The following is a 22,760-nucleotide window of genomic DNA, read 5'->3' on the forward strand; positions in this document are numbered from 1 at the left end:
TTCCCATACATAAAAATGTTAGAGGTGTGAAGCACTCAGGTTTATGTAAATAATGCTGTAGCCTGGAGACCGAGGTCTTTCCCCCTTCCTTAAAACCCAGGCCAAATATGCCCCACAATTCCTTACTTAGTGAAGCAGTGGCTCCTCCTCCTTCTTCCTCCTGCAAGAACCTTAGCCTGTCATCCATTGAATTTTCCTGGGCTCCACAAAACTCGGGGTTGGTAACTCCTTCCTTTTCCTAAAAAAAAAAGTTGTGAGTGAAAAATTAGCAACTGAATGATACAGAGTCACTTCTTGTGAGACTGGCAGTCATATAAATTTGACAGGATAGATAGATAGATAGATAGATAGATAGATAGATAGATAGATAGATAGATAGATAGATAGATAGATAGATAGATAGAAGATAATGACAGAGACAGATATCATTATATACGTCATGTATATTGGAGGGACGCGGTGGCTCAGTGGGTTAGGACACTGAGCTTGTCAATCAGATGGTTGGCAGTTTGGCGGGTCGAATCCCGTGCCGCGTAACAGAGTGAGCGCCTGTTACTCGTCCCAGCTTCTGCCAACCTAGCAGTTCGAAAGCACGTAAAAATGCAAGTAGAAAAATAGGGACCACTCTGGTGGGAAGGAAACAGTGTTCCGTCTAGTCATGCCGGCCACATGACCGCGGAGACATCCTCGGACAAGCACTGGCTCTTCGGCTTTGAAACGGAGATGAGCACCGCCCCCTAGAGTTGGAAACGACTAGCACCCATGTGCGGGGGAACCTTTACCTTTACCTTATTGGAGGTGGTGACTCTCAGAGCTGTATGCAACAAAATTTCATTTTAATGGATGCTGATTAGTGTATATTCAAAGTGACAATAAAGTTATTCTATTCTGTTCTATTCTATTCAGGACAGAAACAGGAACTGTTCCAATACCCCTACAAAAGAAGGCCTTGTCCTTATGAGCAGTGACAGGTGTCAATAAAGGGAGTCTCATCTGAGAAAGGACAGAGTTGCCGGTTAGCTACTGAAATAATCAAGATGACAAACATTTATGATAAGGTTTGTATGAAGGTGAGGTGCCTACGATGAAATGTTTCACAGATCTCCGAGCCACATTCACTTACCCAACTCTGCACCTTTGGCAGAAAGCCAGGTAGGAATGGCTCTGCCACGTCTTGGATTGGTTTATTTGTGTGTTGCTCCAGATTCTGTTCCTGAAGATCCAGAGCACAGATCTGATTGCAGAAACACTGAAGGAAGCAATCTTGGTAGTGTCGCTGTAGCTCTGCGCTGATCCTGCCTGGGTACATCTGCACTCCAATTTTGGGGAATTCCCTGCTGCTTCCAACCTGGATGGTGTCAAAATGTCCTTCTTGACAGCCTGCTAAGTTCTGTTGGTCCATGACTGACATGTCTTCAAGGAAGCTTTGGAGAAAGACCTCAGGGGCGATTCTCCCTCTGTACAAAGAGCCAGATTTTCCTGCTTGCAGTTCTTCCCAAATCCGGCACAACTAAGGCATTTTCCTATTAAGGATTGCCAGAACAGAAGACAATCTGCCCGTCAGAAGGCAAATCAAGGACACCTAACCAACCTCTCCACTTGGGCCTGCTTTGCTACTTGAAGGGCATATAAATAGTCCTCGACTTACAACAGTTCATTCAGTGACCAAAGTTGCAACAGCATTGGGGGGAAAAAAGTGACTTGTGACCATTTTCTCACAGTTGCAACCTCTGTAGCATCCCCATGATCCCACGATCAAAGTTCAGAATGTTGGCAACTAGTTCCTACTTTATTTTTATTTATTTATTTTTTATTTTAATTCCATTTATATCCCGCCCTTCTCCGAAGACTCAGGGCGGCTTACAAGCTTAGCAGTAGCCTTCATTCTATGTATATGCCTGCTTATTAGGGCTTTGACACACACCCCAAGCGGCATTATTACAAAGTCAGCTTAATTGCCCCCAACAATCTGGGTCCTCATTTTACCTACCTCGGAAGGATGGAAGGCTGAGTCAACCTTGAGCCTGGTGGGATGCGAACCTGCAATAATTGCAGGCAGCTGGTGTTACTTAAGGAGGCATTAGCCCACTGCTCCACCAAGGCTTTATGACCATTACTGTGTCCAAAGGTCACGTGATCACCTTTTGCAACCTTTTGCCAAGCCAAGTCAATGGGGAAGCCAGAGTCAGTTTTAATAACCGGGTTACTAACCTATCAACTGCAGTGATTCACTGAACAACCGTGGCGAGAAAAAGGGTCCTAACACGGGGGCAAAGCTCACTTAACGAACGTAACAACAGAAAATTTCGGGCTTGACGGTAGTCGTAAGTCGAGGACAACCTGTATCTAACTCGGGTTGCGCCCATGCGCCTCCGGAGGACTTAACGTGTGCAAGTCCTTTCACGTGCAAAAGCTAACACGCGTGTACCCTTCAAAGCCAAAACTGCCCGCTCCCGTGCAAGCTCCATCAGCGCCTGGGAGGAAAAGCTGGGGAATCCTGAGTTTCCCCATCCATCAATCAGAAGAGCTGGAAGGTCTATCTTGGAGGTTTTCTAGTCCAACCCCCCGGAGGCGGCGGCTGGAGGAGATCCGTAAGCGGAAAATCATCCCAGGGTGTGTCTCCCTGCGCTTTTCCCGGGGATCCCCCGAGTCGATCGCCGCAAAAGACGGCTCCCCCGTGGGGGTTTCCCGCAGAGGCACCAACGAGGCGACAGCAGCCAGAGCGGCCGCTCCGACCAGAAAGCAGCCCTGATTGCGGGAGGACCCTCTTTCCTTCCGCTCTAGGAATCCCGCTCGGTTCTTTTAACTCTTTCCCAGCTCTGCAGCAGCCCCGCAAGCCAAGCCTTTCTTGTGCCGGCGGGTGGGCGTCCCTTCGATGGAATGCTGAACCCGAGGGAGGTTCCTCCTTGGCGTCTCCTCTCCCTCCGTTGCTCCGGAGAGCTTATGCCGGGATTTCCTGCGAGAGCGCCAGGGAATCCCGTGGAGGAGTCGCGTTTGCAAAAGAAAGTGGGAGCCGCTTAACGACCAAAAAAGGGCTCGGGGTTATGACGAAGGCGGCAGAGGCTGCCGAGCACCCCACTGTATGATTGTTGGCTGACAGATTGATTGATTGATTGATTGATTTTCCGAGCAAGCAACAAGTGATTAAATCAACCTCACTGAGTGTTGCAGCTTATGATTTATGATGAATGTTTTTTAGGATTACAATCATGATTTATCAGTGGTTGTTTGCATGTACCGGAGACCAATTCCTTGTGTGTCCAATCACGCTTGGCCAATAAAGAATTCTGTTCTGTTCTGTTCCTATTCCTATTCCTAACCTATTGTACATTAAAATGAGCATATATAATAATAAATTAGTATAATAGTTTAAATAGAAAACGTTCAAGAACTGTATAACAAATATAAAATTAAAAACACAGAAGAAATTTAAAACACGTGGGACATTATATAGTGTTTTGAGGACCAGAAAAAAAAACAACCAGTAGTATGGGACAATCCCAGTGGGATGAGATGGTCCCTTAACCTGAACCCGTCCCATGAAGGGTTTGAAAGTTGATCACCAACACCCAGAAGCAGACTGATAACCAGGGGTCTTCAAACTTGGCCCTTTTGTGACTTGTGGACTTCAACTCCCAGAATTCCTCAGCCAGGCACGCTGGCTGAGGAATTCTGGGAGTTGAAGTCCACAAGTCATAAAAGGACCATGTTTGAAGACCCTTGCTGGTAACCAATGCAGCTCGCGGAGCAGTGGTGTTACAGGGGCCATTCTTGGGGCCCCCAAAACTGCCTGCGCTGCCCCACTCTGCATCAGCTGTAGCTTCTGAATGGTGTTCAAGGACAGCCCCTTGTAGAGTGCATTACAATAGTCCAGCTGTGAGATGACCAGGGACTGAACAACTGAGTGCAGGGAATCTTATTAAAACTCTTTGAGGATACTACAGTAACAGTAGATGTGGGGGAAAGTAACTTGAAGCTGTGTTCCAATATCTCAGGGGCTGCCACAAAGAAGAGGGAGCCAAGCTATTCTCCAAAGCACCTGAAATCAGGACAAGCAATGGATGGAAACTAGTCAAGGAGAGAAGCAACCTAGAACTAAGGAGAAACTTCCTGACAGTTAGAACAACTAATCAGTGGAACAACCTGCCTCCAGAAGTGGTGAATGCTCCAACACTGGAAGTTTTTAAGAAGAGATTGGACAGCCATTTGTCTGAAATGTTATAGGGTTTCCTGCCTTAGCAGGGGGTTGGACTAGATGACCTCCAAGGTCCCTTCCAACTTCTTCTTCTTCTTCTTCTTCTTCTTCTTCTTCTTCTTCTTCTTCTTCTTCTTCTTCTTCTTCTTCTTATTATTATTATTATTATTATTATTATTATTATTATTATTATTATTATTATTATTATTATTATTATTATTATTATTATTATTATTATTATTATTATTATTATTATTATTATTATTATTATTATTAAGCTTAAAACTTTTTCTAGATGGCTTTTACATCCCTGATGCCAAAACACTAGGTTTGGGCTTCACTTGTCCTGTCTCTTTATATTTTTATTTACTTTGCATTTTATTCTTAATTTGTCAGCCCCTAAGAGAGCTGTGATTGCAGCAGGATACAAATTTGATTCATAAATACAGGTGAAACTCGAAAAATTAGAATATCGTGCAAAAGTTCATTTATTTCAGTAATGCAACTTAAAAGGGGAAACTAATATATGAGACAGACTCATTACATGCAAAGCAAGATAGTTCAAGCCGTGATTTGTCATAATTGTGATGATTATGGCTTACAGCTCATGAAAACCCCAAATCCACAATCTCAGTAAATTAGAATATTACATGCAATCAATAAAACAAGGAGTGTACATAGAACAATATCGGACCTCTGAAAAGTATAAGCATGCATATGAACTCAGGACTTGGTTTGGGCCCCTTTTGCAGCAATTACTGCCTCAATGCAGCGTGGCATGGAATCTATCTCATATATTAGTTTCCCCTTTTAAGTTGCATTACTGAAATAAATGAACTTTTGCACGATATTCCAATTTTTCGAGTTTCACCTGTACATCAAAGAAACAAATTGCTCCACAGCCCTTTTGAAAGCTCGGGTGATTAACAAGGAAGGAAATTAACGTTTGTATTTGACATTCACTGGAGAGGAAAAGGACAGAAGTTAGTAAACAGACACGCCATAGGGAATTCACATTGAGAGGATTAAAAATAGCGCTTGGGGCTGCGAGCTGTTAAGGGAGGGATCTTGTGAAGTTCAGGCAGCATGGCAAGCCGGTGCCAAAGTCCACTAATTAACTAATTATGGTTACAGAGTGGGTAACGCTTATTAGGGACGAAAAGCTGCCAAGCAAGACATGGCTTGTTTAAGCAATCTCTCGGCTTTACCAAGAAAGAATAGCTTGACTCCCTCTTCTTTGGGGCAGCCCCTGAGATATTGGATCACTGCTATCGTGTCCCCCGTCTTTCTCTTCATTAAAGTAGACAATTCCAGCAGCCGTTCCTTATATGTTTTAGCCTCCAGACCTCTAATCATCTTTGTTGCTCTTCTCTGCACTCTTTCTAGAGTCTCAACATCTTTTTTACATCATGGTGACCAAAACTGGATGCCGTATTCCAAGTGTGGCCTTACCAAGGCCTTCTGCCCAGCCCCAAACTGCAGTTTTGTTTCACCCAGTATGAGTTAGCCCATAATCACACAAAAGTGGGCGGCAACATATTAAACTTTATTTCTACCCAGAGGTATAAACTTACACTTGGGACTAGTATCTCAAAATATCTCCCTTTCATTCCCTCACAACTGGTATTTATACATTTGCAATAGTGGAGAATATCTTTAGCTCGGGTGTAGGATGAGGATGAAGGTTCGTTCTCTGAGCTTGTGGGTTGGGTTTCCGAACGTTTTGTCACCAGGCTAGGTAACATCTTTGTTGTGTAAAAATATAAATTATCGCGGCCTTTTTCTTATTTTCTTCCTGCGATAGCACAGGAGCATAAACATCTGACAGTGGTTTGTTAAAAGAACTGTGTTTTAATACACAATATGAAACAACATCATTCAGGGAGCATACAGAATACAAGATAAGTTATATTCAAACGGTTGAAGTGAGCTCAAGATTCCAACTGCCATTCCCATCAGACCAGGGTAGGCAACCTTGGCTCTTTTATGACTCATGGCTGGCTCAAGAATTCTGGGGGTTGAAGTCCATGAGTCATAAAACTGCCTCAGTCAGTCTCTTAAAGGGATACTACCCCCATGCTGACACACACACACACTCTCACTCTCTCTCTCTCTCTCTCTCTCTCTCTCTCTCTCTCTCTCTCTCTCTATATATATATATATATATATATATATATATATATATATATATATATATATATATATATATAGTTAACAAGCATTTAACACACACACACACACACACACACACATATATATATATATATGTGTGTGTGTGTGTGTGTGTGTGTGTGTGTGTGTGTAAATTATTCAAATTGCTAATAAAGAATTTGGGAGGCTGAGATGATCATTTCGAACTTATTATGTTCTCATCAGTCAGTCATACCCTTTATCTGAGATTCGAACCTGGGCTGATTATATATTAGGCAGTTGTTTTAACTTCCTGAGCCACAGGTTCTTTCTCTCTTTTATTATTTTATTCGAAATGATCATCTCAGCCTCCCAAATTCTTTATTAGCAATTTGAATAATTTACACAAATAATGAGCTGTCATAAGTTGACTATATCCTGTGGATAAGCCTTGAGTCAGGCCAAAGCAGGAAAGAGTTAATTAGCAAGGTGCATTAAAAAAAAGCCTTGACAAATTCTTAACATATATATATACACACACATATATATAATATATAATAATTACCTTGACAATCTGCAATGGACTTTAGAGAATGCCAGTGTCGATGTTCACAAGACCCTCAGTTGACACACCCACATCCGAAGCCTTATAAGCAGAAAAACACTGACACCAACATCCCCTAAAGATCTTACCTAGCCTGGTAATGAAACGTTCAGAAATCAACCCACAAGTCTCCAGTATCTATATGCCGTGGTGGTGCAGTCGTTAGAATGCGGTATTGCTGGCTACTTCGGCTGACACTGCCAGCTGCCAGCAGTTTGACAGTTCAATTCTCACCGTCTCAAAGTTGACTCAGCCTTCCATCCTTCTGAAGCCAGTTAAAATGAGGATCCAGATTGTCGGGGGGGGGGCACATATACCACTTAGAGAGGGCTGTAAAGCATTGCGAAGCAGGATACACGTCTAAGTGCTAGTGCTATTGCCTTGGCCTTCCATCCTTCTGAGGTCGGTAAAATGAGGACCTGGATTGTTGGGGGGGAGGCAATATGCTGACTCTGTAAACTGCCTAGAGGGGGCTGTAAAGCACTGTGAAATGGTATATAAGTCTAAGTGCTATAGCTATCTCATAGATTACATCAGTAGTTTTGATTGGTTGAATACATTTACCACACCACACACCTTAACATTTGGTGGGATAACTTTTTTCTGTGTCTCTGGACAGATTTTCCTAGGTCCTTCATGCGGCACCCAGTGATTATGTCCAATTTTTCTTTCTAAAAAATCCCAGCAGCCTCTGGTAGTGCCATAAATAGTGCTCTACAGTATGACCACTACCCTTGGGGATTTAATCCATGCCCATCTCGGCTTTTTTACGGGGCTGGGTTGTGTGCCATGTTGGGTCCAGCAAATAGTCAATTGACCCGGGATAGTTGTTTGTGACAGAGATAAACCAGATGTCAGAATCCATTTATATCACATTCATAAATGTATGTTTAAAACATTATTTTCCCCCCCATACGGATTCTGCCATCTCCCGAGGAAGGAGGAGCATATGTGGATTCAGCCTGCCTTAAGTTATTTCAAAGACCAAGGAAACCTTTTGAACTAGGGGGATCAAAAGGGGGGCGGAGAGGAAGAAGGCAATAACCATAAAGATTCGAAGTTCCTTTTTTTCCCCCCACGAAAGGGATGACACGAAGTAGAAGGATGGGGGGCTGACCAAATGAGGTTGAGGGAAGGGGGGTTGAACTGGGTACCCTTTATAAAATTTCAATCTGTAAAACAATACTAAGTCCTGTCTACTGTCAGGACCCACCCCAAACCACGTCTTAGGAAGACAAAAACTCTCGGAGTCAGTTCTAGTCCAAAAGGAATCTTTACTAGGACATGCTTGGTTGTGGGAATAAAAGACAGGACTTAGTATTGTTTTACAAATTGAAATTTTATAAAGGGTACCCAGTTCAACCCCCCTTCCCTCAACCCCATTTGGTCAGCCCCCAACCCTTTCGTGGGGGAAAAAAGGAACTTCTAATCTTTATGGGAGATGGAAGAATCCGTATGGGGGGGATAATGTTTTAAACATACATTTGTGAATGTGATATAAATGGATTCTGACACCAGCACTTCCTTCAAGGCTGGTGTGTATATAGCCCCACACCTACTGAAGCACTGAGCTTTATGGAAAAGCTGTGACGATTGTGGTGAGCAAGTTGGTTCTCTCATCCTTGATATTTAATATCTAGATCCCTCTGGAGTGAAAAGCCATCGGCATTCCCACAGCATGGGTACATTTTCTCAAACTAATTTTTTTTTTCCATATACGAAATTTTCACCTTGGATATGCTTTGCTTCGCACAGCGTCTCCTTATAAAATCGTGTACCAATTGAAGGGGAGTCGGTTCAGTTTTACAACAGTGTTCAACAATCTACCGAAGCAGCTACAAAACTAGTGCAATCTCCAAGTTACTACAAGTGCCATCAAGAGGTTTAAAGTTGGCAGTGATTACTTATGGCTGGTTTGGACTGTCACGATACACAGATATTGGAATATATTCTCTGTTTCTAATCCAGCTTTCTCAAGCTTGGCAACTTTTAAGATGTGTCGACTTCAACCGCCAGAACTGTGGGAGTTGACGCTCACACTTTGTAAAATTGCCAAGGTTGAGAAACATTTTATTTATCTATATTGCCCTGGTGGAGCAGTGGTTACAGTAAAGTCTTGCAAGCTGACTCTGCCCATAGCCTGGAGTTCAATCCTGACTGGCTCAAAGTTGACTCAGCCTTCCATCCTTCTGAGGTTTGGGTAAAATGAGGACCCAGATCGTTGGGGGATAATAGGCTGGCTCTGTAAGCATATTGACAGCACCGTAAAGCACTACGGGATGGTATATAAGTCTACGTGCTCTTGCTATGTGGATTACAAGCTAATTTGTCTGTTGACACATTTCTTTCTGTTCCTCTAAATAAGAAATCATCCTTCAATTCCAGGTAGAATGGCACTTTTTCCTTGCATAATATACAGACTGTGGTCAAACATATTTCTGGGTATTTGTTTGGATTTCGCTGAAGCTACTTCCCCCTCCCCCATTAATACATTCTTAAAATAGCAACAGCACTTAGACTTATTTACCGCTTCACATGACTTCACAGCCCTCTCTAAGCGCTTTACAGAGTCAGCCTATTGCCCCCAACAATCTGGGTCCTCATTTTACTGACTTCCAAAGGATGGAAGGCTGAGTCAAACTTGAGGCGGTGAAAATCGAACTGCTGGCAGTTGGCAGAGTTACCCTGCATTCTAACCACTGCGCCGTCATGGTTCTTAATAACTTTCCACCAATGAGAGTATTTTCCTTTTCTGCTTTTGACAAAAGCAGGCCTCACTTGAAGGGCGATGGAGTTTGGCTACTGTAGTTTTCAAGGCACTGCCTTAAAAAAAGAAGCCATTTTAGGATTTTAGCACTTCTACGATTTGTCCGGTGTGACTTCTCTGATGAGAAATGAGATTTGTCCTCTGACTGAAACTCTTCCCACATTCCAAGCACCGAAAAGGCCTTTCTCCTGTGTGGGTTCTTTTATGGGTTCTCAGACTGGCCTTCGTGATGAAGCCCTTGCCGCACTCCACGCACTGAAAAGGTCTCTCTCCTGTGTGAGTCCACTTATGCGTGTTCAGGTTTGTCCGAGTGACGAAGCCCTTTCCGCATTCTGAACAGGTGTGCGGCTTCTCCCCACTGTGAATCTTTCTGTGCGTAAGCAGCTTGGAGCTGTGAGCAAAGCATTTCCCGCACTCCGGGCATTCATAGGGTTTCTCCCCTGTGTGGACTCTGTAGTGAGAAGTTAGGGAGCTGCTCACCGTGAATCTTCTTCCGCACTCCGAGCATTGATAGGGTCTCTCCCCCGTGTGAGTCCTCCGATGTATTCTGAGATGCGTGTTGGAACAGAAGGACTTCCCACACTCCAGGCATCTGTAGGGTTTCTCCCCTGTGTGAATTCTTTCGTGGGAATTTAAGTTGGCCTTGGTGCTGAAAGACTTCCCACACACCAGGCATTTATACGGTCTCTCTCCCGTGTGAGTCCTCTGGTGGATGCTCAGTTCCGTATTACAAGCAAAGCACTTCCCACACTCTAAGCATTGATGGCGTTTCTCCCGGGTATGGTTTCTTCTATGGAGCAACAGGGATGAGTTGCAAAGGAAGCTTTTCCCACACTCGAGGCAGGCGTAAGGGGCCCCTCCGGCATGGGCCCTTTGATGCCTGCAGAGGTGCGGCTTTGAACTGAAGTTCTTCCCGCACTCCAGGCACCGATGGGGTCCATCCTGTACGTGGGTTTTCTGATGCCTTGTTAGTTGCGAGTTTGAAACGAAGCACTTTGGGCACTCTGGGCACTTGTACGGTCTCTCCCCCGTGTGTGTTCGTTGATGCGTGGTCAGATGTGACTTCGAACCGAAGCGTTTCCCGCAGTCCACGCAGTTATATGGCCTCTCCCCCGTGTGGGTTCTTTGATGTATAGCAAAGTTGCCTTTCCGATTGAAGCACTTTCCACATTCAAAGCATTTATAGGGCCTCTTCCCTACCTGAGTTACTTGATGGCTACTTAGTTCTGCCTTCTGGCTAAAGCTCTTTCCGCAGATTAAGCCCAGATAGGTTTGACTGGTCGGTGCTTCCCCATCGTCCTTGACTTCTCTTTTGTCACCTTCTGAAAAGCACAGAATCAAAATCACGTGAAGCGTTAGTACCGATTTATAAATCCCTGGTAAGCCCACACCTGGAATACTGCATCCAGTTTTGGTCACCACGTTACAAAAAAAAAGATGTTGAGACTTTGGAAAAAGTGCAGAGAAGAGCAACTAAGATGATTAAAGGCTTGGAGACTAAAACATACGAAGAAAGGAACTGAGTTGCAGGAACTTACGTACGGTCACTCATGCGCTCGTGACCTCTCGTTTGGACTACTGCAACGCTCTCTACATGGGGCTGCCCACTCGGAGGCTCCAACTGGTACAGAATGCAGCCGCGAGAGTTGTGTTGGGAGTTTCCCGATACTCCCATGTTACACCTCTGCTCCGCGAGCTGCATTGGCTTCCAGTTGTCTTCCGGGTGAGATTCAAGGTGCTGGTAATGACCTACAAAGCCCTACATGGCATGGGTCCGGAATACCTTAGGAAGCACCTGCGGCCGGTGTCAACTTCCCTCCGCCCAGTACGCTCCCACAGAGAGGGCCTCATCAGGGTGCCACCGGTCAAAGAATGCCGACTGGTGGCCCCCAGGGGGAGGGCGTTCTCTGTGGGCGCGCCGGATTTATGGAACCATCTTCCGGTTGAGCTCCGGATGGCGCCCGACCTCCGCTCCTTCCGGCGCGATCTAAAGACTCACCTCTTCGAACAAGCTGGCCTGGCCTGATGGGATGGGGTTGGGTTTTATTAATGTGTTTTAACCTATTTTAATGTGTTTTAACTAATTGTAAGAGTTGTGGGCATTCTGTTTAATTCTCTTTTAATTTTTGTATTTTGTCTTTTAACAAGTACTGCCCTGTTCACCGCCCTGAGTCCTTCGGGAGAAGGGCGGTATACAAATAAAATTAATAATAATAACATTAAAGGTAAAGGTAAAGGTTTCCCTGCACATGCGTGCTAGTCGTTTCCGACTCTAGGGGCCGGTGCTCATCTCCGTTTCAAAGCCGAAGAGCCAGCGCTTGTCCGAGGACGTCTCCGTGGTCATGTGGCCGGCATGACTACACACCAAAGGCGCACGGAACGCTGTTACCTTCCCACCGGAGTGGTCCCTATTTTTCTACTTGCATTTTTACGTGCTTTCGAACTGCTAGGTTGGCAGAAGCTGGGACGAGTAACAGGCGCTCACTCTGTTACGCGGCACTCGGGATTTGACCCGCCAAACTGCCGACCTTCTGATCGACAAGCTCAGCGTCCTAACCCACTGAGCCACCGTGTCCCTGTAATAAAATTAATAATAATAATAATAATAATAATAATAATAATAATAATAATAATAATAATAATAATAATAACTGAATATGGCTAGTCTACTAGGGCTAGTCTAGAGCAGGGCTTTTCAACCAGTGGTACGGGTACCACCTGTGGTACATTGGGACCTGGCAGGTGGTACGCGACCATCCTAGAAAAGTGGTAGTGGGGGAGGGGAATGAGCTGAACTGGAGGCAGCACCACACAAGCCTGAGCGAGAGACGGCTGGAGCTGCAGGGCTGTCAGGGCTCAGCGGAAGCGCCAGGATCAGCGTCAGGCTCCAGCCGGAGCTCGGCACTGATCCTGGCGTTTCTGAGCCCAGAAGAAGCACTGATCAGCTGGAATGTTGCAGCATCTCCAGGATCTTGTGATTTACATCCAGATGCTTGGCAACTCATATTTATGACGGTCACAGTGTCCCAGGGTCATGTGAAGTGACCAAAACCTGCTGCAACCACCCAGCAGATGGGGGGGGATAAAAACCAAACACCTCTCACCCCACCCCCGCTGCCAATCCTCAACAGAAATGCTCACAACAATGAAAACGTTGGACAGGAGGAAGAGAGCCACCGGGCAGGCAGGCAGGTGTCTTGCTCAGCTGTGGCTTGGGGGGGGGGGGCTTTTTTTCAGTGCCATAGTAACTTCGAACAGTCACTAAGCAAACTGTTGTAAGTCGAGGACTACTTGTACTTCATAACTTTTTTCCTTTTGGGGGGGGGAAATCTAGCTCCATTTTGATTGCTAGATTGAAATAAAGAAGAAAAGTGTTAAGAAGCTCAGATTTAAAAATGAGCCTCCAAATCATTGTAAACTGCCTAAATGTATAGATCTATGATTAAGGGAGGAACAGAAAACTGCTCAGACGTCCTGTAGATTCAGGGTTCTTATTATACATTTCAAAAGCATTCACCAAAAAGCTGACGCAGGAAGAAGCCCTGGACTGGCAGGATTCCAGAAGAAATGTACCATATCTATAATAATAATAATAATAATAATAATAATAATAATAATAATAATAATAATAATAATAATAATAATAATAATAATAATAATAATAATAATAATAATAATAATAATAATAAGAAGAAGAAGAAGAAGAAGAAGAAGAAGAAGAAGAAGAAGAAGAAGAAGAAGAAGAAGAAGAAGAAGAAGAAGAAGAAGTAGTTGGAAGGGACCTTGGAGGTCATCTAGTCCAACCCCCTGCTCAGGCAGGAAACCCTATACCATTTCAGACAAATGGCTGGCCTCAGTCATTTCCTTCTCTCTGACGTCACAGGGCCGTTGCGCAGACCAATGGAACATGCAGGCAGTCCTCAACTCACAACTCCTTGTTTAGCGGCCGTTCAAAGTTATATAACAGCACTGACAAAGCTAACTCACAACCAGTCCGCCTCGCGTGACATTTGCAGTGTCCCCGAGGTCGAGTGATCAAAACTCAGGTACCTGGCAACTACCGTGTATTTATGTTCTATAACAGTTGTTTCTCAATCGCAGGGGTTTTAAGATACATAAACTTCAACTCCCAGAATTCCTCAATCTGCATCCTGGGGTCAAGGATTGCCATTTGAACACACACCCCCAGCTAGCTCCCAACCAGCAAAGTCCATGGGGAAAGCTGGGTTTGCTTGAAGACCATGTGATTCCCTTAACAGGGCTGATTCGCTTAATAACCACAGCAAAAAGGAAGTGAAATTGACTCCCTTGCTTAGTGACAGCACTTCCGGTCTCAATTGTGACATAGGTTGAGGACTACCTGTACAACGTCACCCAGAATTGTTCTCCCGCATATCTGGAGCACCTGCTCTAACCACTACACCAAGACCCAACCAACCTCTTTTAGGAACAAGGAGGAATATTGGCGAAGATCTGTAGCTTGGGTGTAGGATGAGGGTGAAGATTCATTCTCCGAGCTTGTGGGTTGGTTTCCAAATCAACCGCACAGCCAAGCAGAGAAAGCACTGACCCGCAATCAAGCCACACAAGCCCCCCCTCCCCCACACCAGTAGTTCGCCTCCCAATGACCCTGACCTGATGTAACCTCCCCTTCACAAGACCCATCACAACACTGATGACTCACACCTGACCCATCACAAGACCCTCTCCACCCACACCTGAGGCCTTTATTAAACAGAAGAACAACGACATCCCCTAAAGTCCACTGAAGATGTTACCTAGAGATGTTATTTATTTAGTTAGTTAGTTAGTTAGTCAGTCAGTTAGTTAGTCAGTTGCGAAGTCGTGTCCGACCCATCGCGACCCCATGGACAACATTCCTGTCCTCTACCATTTTCTGGAGTCACTTTAAGCTCACGCCTACTGCTTCAGTGACTCCGTCCATCCACTTCATTCTCTGTCGTCCCCTTCTTCTCTTGCCCTCAATCTTTCCCACCATGAGGTTCTTCTCCAGTGAGTCCTTCCTTCTCATTAGGTGGCCAAAGGATTTGAGTTTCAGCTTCAGGATCTGGGTAGTTGAAAAGTTCTACTTCTCTCTTTTCACAAATAACTAAATGAGATGAAAGAAATGAAGGGGTGAAAAGCTGTCAAAAGATCTAAGTGAGCTGACTGGGATCTGTTTCTGGGGAAAGAAACTGCCTTACTGTCAGGACCCACCCCAATCCACGTCTTAGGAAAGAAGAACTCTTGGAGACAGGATTGTCCAAGCAGGAACTTTTACTAAAACATGATGGTCAGTGGAAAATCTAGACAGGATCTGGAAACTGTGTTGCAGATTGATACTTTTAAACCCTCCCCTCAGTCCATTTGGTCAGTCCCGGATCAATTGAGGTTCAGGTGTCAAAACCTTCCATGGGAAAAGGGATCTTCCATGCCTTTACGACATTTACTTCCTCCCCTTCAGATTCCAATTGGAGATACAAACCAGAATCTCTCCCCCGTACCTCTTTCTTTGTTCTTCTCAGTTCAAAGGTTCTTTCCCTGGTCTTTGATGACGGCCCCGGGCAGGCTGAATAAACAACCTTGCATCTAATGGATAAAGGTAAAGGTTCCCCCGCACATGCGTGCTAGTCGTTTCCGACTCTAGGGGCTGGTGCTCATCTCCGTTTCAAAGCCAAAGAGCCAGCGCTTGTCCGAGGACGTCTCCGTGGTCATGTGGCCGGCATGACTAGACACCAAAGGCGCACGGAACACTGTTACCTTCCCACCGGAGTGGTCCCTATTTTTCTACTTGCATTTTTACGTGCTTTCGAACTGCTAGGTTGGCAGAAGCTGGGACGAGTAACAGGCGCTCACTCTGTTACGCGGCACTCGGGATTCGACCCGCCAAACTGCTGACCTTCTGATCGACAAGCTCAGCGTCCTAACCAACTGAGCCACCGCCTCCCTCTATCTAATGGATAGGGATGGCCAATTAACATCTTCTCTTCTCCTCCTTGGGAATGGCAGAATCCAGTGAGGGGTGAGATTTAGGGGTGCACAGATAGGGAGTTAGGAATGGGATATAAATGGATTCTGACACTTACCAAGAGTTGCCAAAATCCCACCGATCTCCTCCATGACCTCTCCGTGCAGAGCTTTCTGGTCAGGCTTCAGCAGCGCCCACTCGTCTCTGGTGAAATGCACGGCCACGTCTTCCAAGACGAAGAGCCTCTGAAAGAAGGAGAATATGTTTCCTAACAGGGAGGAGGAGGAGGAGGAGGAGGAGGAGGAGGAGGTGGTGGTGGTGGTGGTGGTGGAGGAGGAGGAGGAGGAGGAGGAGGAGGAGGAGGAGGAAGAGATCTTTCTTGCTTATAGATAACATAGAGATTTCTACGCTTCAGATGAGAAGCTAACTGAGTTTTAACTTCAGGATTTTCACATTCCTGAGTGACCATCACAGCCTCACTTGCAGATGCTTTGGCAGAGATAATGACAGAAAAAAGATTCATCCACACTCAGTGAGGCCAGCAGCATAAAGGTCAGGTCACAAAAAGTTTCAGGTCTGGGGGGTCCTTCCTTCCTTCCTTCCTTCCTTCCTTCCTTCCTTCCTTCCTTCCTTCTCTTTTCTCTCCTTTTCTTCCTTTCTTTCCTTCCCTCCCTTTTATTTTTCCTTCTCTCTGCTCCTTCCTTCCCTTTCATTTTTTCCTTCCTTCCTTCCTTCCTTCCTTCCTTCCTTCCTTCCTTCCTCCCTCTACTTGTTTTGCTAGCACCACCGATCCTTTTTCCAATTTGGAAATTCATGGTTTTCTCCTTCATTTCTTTATACACACTGAAGGTAACACAGTGAAGCAAGGAAGAAATTTTAGAACACTGGTAACGCTCTTAACAAGGAATCAAACTAACTGATTAAACGCCACCAAACACATCATCAACAGTTCTAAGTCTTTCAACCTATCTATAGAATCTTTGCTTTCCTTAACATTCCTTAAAGCAGACATGTCAAACACAAGGCCCGGGGGCCGGATCCAGCCCGCAAAGTGGTTTCATGTGGCCCGCGAAGCCATCCTGGAAACAGTGAGGGAACGGCCCCCACTGCCTTGGCCCTGGCCCAGAGACCCTCCTTCTGTCAGAGACCCTCAGATCTGTCCCACTCCTGCCCAGGCCCCCATAGGCACCCTTGATGCGAACGATGTAGAGCTGGCCATGCCCACCCAGTAGGCCATACGCACTCTAACCACGCCCACCCAGTAGGCCACGCCCACCCTGGCCACACCCACCCGGCCCCTTGAGGGCAACCGCAATGCTGATACGGCCCTCAATGAAATTGAGTTTGACACCCCTGCCTTAAAGAGTCCTGGTGGCACAATGGTTAGAATGCAGGACTGGAGGCTAATTCTGCTGGCTCCCAGCAGTTTGATTCTCACTGGCTCAAGGTTGACTCAGCCTTCCATCCTTCTGAGGTCGGTAAAATGAGGACCCAGTTGCTGGAGGCAGAATGCTGACCCTGTAAACCGCTTAGAGAGGGCTGCAAAAACACCGTGAAGCAATATATAAGTCTACAGCAGTGGCCAAAATTGTGGAAACCTTCTGGGAAAAGGGTATTTTTATTTATTTATTTATTTATTTATTCGGTTTATATACCGCCCTATTCCCAAAGGACTCAGGGCGGTTTACAAGGCAAAATTTAAAAACAATCCAATATAAAATTAAAATAAAATTAAATTAAGTCTAGCTGCAAAAATTAAATTGAGGTTGGATGGCTAATAACACCACTTTATTGGGGAGTAGTACCATAAAATTATATATCAATGGAACGATAATTTAATCAAGAATGAAATGCAAGAAAGTTTGTTCAACTATCTGTACCGTATTCTATGAAAAGTGATAGCCAAATAGCCAAAAAAAGGAAGCACAACTTGCTTAAGTTGATACCAGGTAGCTTTCCTTCATCTGATTGTTACGAGTGTTTACAGAGCCAATCAGGTGTCATCTTGTTTTGGCAATGAGCCGATCTGATCACAGTAGATTCAGTTATTGATGTCATGTATTAAAGGTGAGAAAGGGACGTGGTGGCTCAGTGGGTTAGGACGCTGAGCTTGTCGATCAGAAGGTCGGCAGTTTGGCAGGTCGAATCCCGAGTGCCGCGTAACAGAGTGAGCGCCTGTTACCCGTCCCAGCTTCTGCCAACCTAGCAGTTCGAAAGCACGTAAAAATGCAAGTAGAAAAATAGGGACCACTACTGTGGGAAGGTAACAGCGTTCCGTGCGCCTTTGGCGTCTAGTCATGCCGGCCACATGTCCACGGAGACGTCCTTGGACAAGCGCTGGCTCTTCGGCTTTGAAACGGAGATGAGTACCGGCCCCTAGAGTCGGAAACGACTAGCACGCATGTGCGGGGGAACCTTTACCTTTACCTTACCATAAAATTATATCTCAATGGAAAGATAATTTAATCAAGAATGGAATGCAACAAAGTTTGTTCAACTATCTCTACTGTATTCTAAATCAGGTATCATCTTGTTTTGGCAATGAGCCGATCAGATCACAGTAGATTCAGTTATTGATGACATGTATTAAAGGTGAGAGGAGGACATTTGTCAGTGTGTTATGTGACCGCTATCAAGTTGGTTGGGTTTTTTTGTGTGTTCTTTCATTTAGTGAGCTTGTAAAACGGAATAAAATTAAAGGAATGGTGCAAAGAGTTGACTGGTCGCCCAGAAAGCGATGTAAAATAGAATTATTAAGTGAACAAGGCTACAGTTATAAATTAGAAGAAAAAATGGTGGAAACTTAACCAAAGGTGGCATTTCTACTGTACACGTTTCCCAAAAGGTTTCCACAATTTTGGCCACTACTGTGTTATTGCTACTCACTATATCATTATAACCCTGAAAGGGAGGTTTTCCTAGAGATCCAATTCTTTCGATTCTCACCATGGACAAATGGCTACAAAAGTTGATGGAATTAGCAGAGATGGCTAAGTTGACTGTTTTGATAAAAGAAAAGAATATTGTTTCTACTTGGAAACCGCTTCTGGACTTTGCGCTTGAGGTGGGGGGGAAAAATGAAACTATGATTTTGGGTTTTACTGATTAGATTGATTTGTTGATATAGAAATGGCTACTATAGAAATGTAAAAAGATGAGATGTGATGTCTCTGCCTTATTTTACTGCAACAGAGGGAGTCGGAAGTCAACACCTTTTTCTTTCTTTCTCCCCCCTCCCCTTTCCACACTTCTCTTTTTCCCTTTCCCCAAACCTTGATTCTCTTTTATTTGCTTTGGTATTTTCATATGTTATAAGTGAATAAAAATCATAATAACGAGATTTCCCCAGACCTTCCTATCTCCAGTTTCTCTTTCCCTGTGAGATATAAACTGACAATTTTAATGTTAGTTCTAATTTCTAATCACCTGTTCTGTTCCAGCCTACTACCGGCCCTGCAGAAAAGGCAGGGACAACCCCTTTACAAAGGCAAAAGGCTGGAACTAAGCCTGCCAAATTTATTGACACAAAACAGAGCAAACTGAACAAAACACGAACCACAAAACAGGAGCTATTCAAACGGTTGCCTTCAGCAAACCAGCCCTCCCACACATTCCCCTTTTAAACAGTTCAAGGCGTGGCTTCTCTCTGCCTCCTTCCGAGGTGCCCCATTGCCTTCCTCTGTTTAGTCCTGATTGACTGCCTCCTGCGTCGGGCGTCCTTGAACAGGGCCAGCTGTGGGTCATCTTCATCCACGCTGTCAGGGTCACACAGCTGGGTCTGTGTAGTAACCAGATGAGAGGGGCCTGGCTGAGAGCTCTGCGAAGCCTCAGAACTGTCCTCTGCAGGCTCTCCAAACCCCTTCTCCTCCTCCTCCTTCTCCTCCTCTGACTCGTCCGACCCAACTGCCGAACCCACAGGCTGACCCTGAATCACAACATCACCACAGATCGTCGCCAGCATGCTGTTCCTTTATTTCCCCCTACCCAATCCAGTTGCACACCAGCTGTTTTCTCTCCATTGATAAGGACAGGAGGCTGAGGAGGCATTTCCAGCATCGCTCTATTGCCTACGAAGAACGAACAGGTCCAAGTCAGTCATATCTTCTTTATCTTAGAAAATACTTGTTTTACACTTCCAATGAATTAAAACACCTCAGTCCTTATCTGACCAAGAACCAACTTCCACATGACTTTTGACTCCCCCAAATTTCCCATGCTGGCTGGGGAAATTTTGCGAGTTGAAGTCCACACAACTTAAAAGTTGCCAGGTTGGAAGAACATATAATTTTTTTCCCTGTATTTTATAGTATAAGTTAATAAAATTAAAACACTTAAACCAAAAGGAGATGATGGAACTCCTCTTTTTTAATTTCTTACCTTAAATAGAGAGATGGAAACTGCAAATGTGGGCCCTGAAGAATAGTGCCCCCAAAAAATAATTTTTAAAAGAGCAAGTGAGCAAGTAGCTCCTTTTTCTTTGAGCTTCTGTCTGTAATCCGCTGGATCCTGTTTTGTTTGCTTGTTTGTTTCAGGGAAAATCAGTTCTTGTTCTCAGTGAATCCTCTTTTTTCCTCCCTAAAAACAATGGAAAATGAAGTCTGGGATGAACTTTCATAGATGGGACAGTAATATGGCAAATGTGCCTTGTTTTGTAAAAAACTACACAAGCCTTGGCATGATATTTGGTGCAAATCAAGATGTTCTGGGTACTTTCCACTTTGATTGAACCACTAGCTGGCATTAAAGGGAATGTAGACCTTATGTAGACAGCGTTCCGTGCGCCTTTGGCGTCTAGTCATGCCGGCCACATGACCACGGAGACGTCCTCGGACAAGCGCTGGCTCTTCGGCTTTGAAACGGAGATGAGCACCGGCCCCTAGAGTCGGAAACGACTAGCACGAATGTGCGGGGGAACCTTTACCTTTACCTTAGACCTTATTTATACAGAAGGAATTGAAAACACATATGTGACATTCTATAGCATTTGAGGCCCAGAAAAGTAGCAGTCTGAATAGCTTTATCATTGGCAAGGAAAAATAATAATAATAATAATAATAATAATAATAATAATAATAATAATAAGAATAAGAATAAGAATAAGAATAAGAATAAGAATAAGAATAATAATAATAATAATAATAATAATAATAATAATAATAATAATAAGAAGAAGAAGAAGAAGAAGAAGAAGAAGTAGTTGGAAGGGACCTTGGAGGTCATCTAGTCCAACCCCCTGCTAAGGCAGGAAACCCTATACCATTTCAGACAAATGGCTGGCCAGTCTCTTCTTAAAAACTTCCAGTGTTGGAGCATTCACCACTTCTGGAGGCAGGTTGTTCCACTGATTAACTGTTCTAACTGTCAGAAAATTTCTCCTTAGTTCTAGCTTGCTTGTCTCTTTGGTTAGTTTCCATCCACTGCTTCTTGTCCTGCTTTCAGGTGCTTTGGAGAATAGCTTGACTCCCTCTTCTTTGTGGCAGCCCCTGAGATATTGGAACACTGCTATCATGTCACCCCTCACTCTTCTCTTCGTTAAACTACACATACCCAATTCCAGCAACCGATCCCTATATGTTTTAGCCTCCAGCCCCCTAATCATCTTTGTTGCTCTTCTCTGTACCCTTTCTAGAGTCTCGACATCTTTTTTACATCGTGGTGACCAAAACTGGATGCAGTATTCCAGGTGTGGCCTTACCAAAGCATTGTAAAGTTGTATTAGTACTTCACGTGATCTTGATTCTATCCCTCTGTTAATGCAGCCTAGCACTGTGTTGGCTTTTTTGGCAGCTGCAGCACACTGCTGGCTCATATTGAAGTGATTGTCCACTAGGACTCCGAGATCCCTCTCACAGTTACTACTATAGAACAAGGTACCACCTATACTATACCTGTGCATTTGATTTTTCCTGCCTAAATGCAGAACCTTACTTTTTTCACCATTGAATTTCATTTTGTTAGATAGTGCCCAGTGTTCGAGTCTGTCCAGATCCTAAATGTAGAACCTTACTTTTTTCATCATTGAAAAAAGTAAGGTTCTACATTTTCATCATTTTGTAAGATAGGATCCAGTGTTCGAGTCTGTCCAGATCATCCTGTATCTTAAGCCTATCTTCTGGAGTGTTGGCTATTCCTGCCAGCTTGGTGTCGTCTGCAAATTTGATGAGTTCCCCATCTATTCCCTCATCCAAATCATTGATGAAGATGTTGAAGAGCACCGGGCCCAGAACAGAGCCCTGGGGCACCCCACTACACACTTCCCTCCATGTAGATGCGGTTCCATTGAGGACCACACACTGAGTACGGCCAGTCAGCCAGGTACAAATCCATCTGGTGGTGATGCTATCTAACCCACATTTTTCTATCTTATCATGTAGTAGGTTGTGGTCTACTTTACCAAATGCCTTACTGAAGTCCAAGTAAATTAAATCTACAGCATTCCTCTGGTCCACTAGTTTTGCCACTTGGTCAAAGAATGCAATAAATAAATGTTCCTTGTACATGGTCCAATTCCCCACATTTGCGGTTTCCATCTCCTCTATTTGGAATGGAATAGAAATAGAGTTGGAAGGGGCCTCGGAGGTCATCTAGTCCAACCCCGCTTCGCCTTGGCTCCATCAGCGCTTGCAGAAACCCCGGAGGAAAGGCTGGGCTGTGTACCTGAGAGTCCTCGGGGGGGGGGGGTAGCGGCTGGGCAAAGTCCGGAGATCGGAGGAGGGTCATTCCGGCAAGCCTCTCTCCGTCTCTCTCCGCGGGGAATCCCTGCCCGGACGCGACGCCCGGAGGAGAAGCGCCCACTGGATGCCCGCCGAGTCTCGGAGGCGAAAGAAGCAAGAGCGGCCGTCCAGACCCGGAAGAGCAGCAGGCAAAAACAAAACAAAACTGAAAGGGTCTCTGCCGCTCTAGGGGTTTACGTCTGTGCCCTTAACCCATTCCTAGCCGAGCCTTTGAAGCCCCGGCTGAGCGGGGCCATCCATCATCCAAGTCTCTGGTCGTAAATTAAAGGGCAGGTCCGTCATGCAAATTTTAGATGTGTATGGCGGCGGGGGGGGGGGGGGACGACAGCTTTCAATGCACTATTCTCAGAGTTGATCACTTG

General features: G+C 44.9%; 1 protein-coding gene across 1 annotated transcript; it reads right to left on the bottom strand.

The window, feature by feature from the left end:
- Positions 1-14,478: 14,478 nt before the first annotated feature.
- On the bottom strand, positions 14,479-22,508 carry LOC308661252 (zinc finger protein 747-like). The gene is made up of 4 exons (XM_081316168.1): positions 22,322-22,508; positions 19,649-19,731; positions 15,783-15,909; positions 14,479-14,806 (listed from the first exon to the last, which is right to left on the bottom strand). Exons 2-4 carry the CDS (start codon positions 19,718-19,720, stop codon positions 14,679-14,681), a joined length of 327 nt encoding a protein of 108 aa, XP_081172294.1. The 5' UTR covers positions 19,721-19,731; positions 22,322-22,508; the 3' UTR covers positions 14,479-14,678.
- Positions 22,509-22,760: the final 252 nt, after the last annotated feature.

The sequence above is a fragment of the Vipera berus genome (assembly GCF_964194415.1).
Source record: "Vipera berus genome assembly, chromosome: 2".
NCBI lineage: Eukaryota > Metazoa > Chordata > Lepidosauria > Squamata > Viperidae > Vipera > Vipera berus.

What these genes read in the sequence shown, in the direction of transcription:
- LOC308661252 (XM_081316168.1), bottom strand. Translation starts at nt 19,720, where the DNA reads ATGCTGGAAATGCCTCCTCAGCCTCCTGTCCTTATCAATGGAGAGAAA. An exon ending in CTGGTGTGCAACTGGATTGG is followed by an intron (nt 15,910 to 19,648) that starts GTAGGGGGAAAT and finishes TCCTTCTTTCAG; the next exon opens with AGGCTCTTCGTCTTGGAAGA. An exon ending in TGGGATTTTGGCAACTCTTG is followed by an intron (nt 14,807 to 15,782) that starts GTAAGTGTCAGA and finishes CATCTCATTTAG; the next exon opens with TTATTTGTGAAAAGAGAGAA.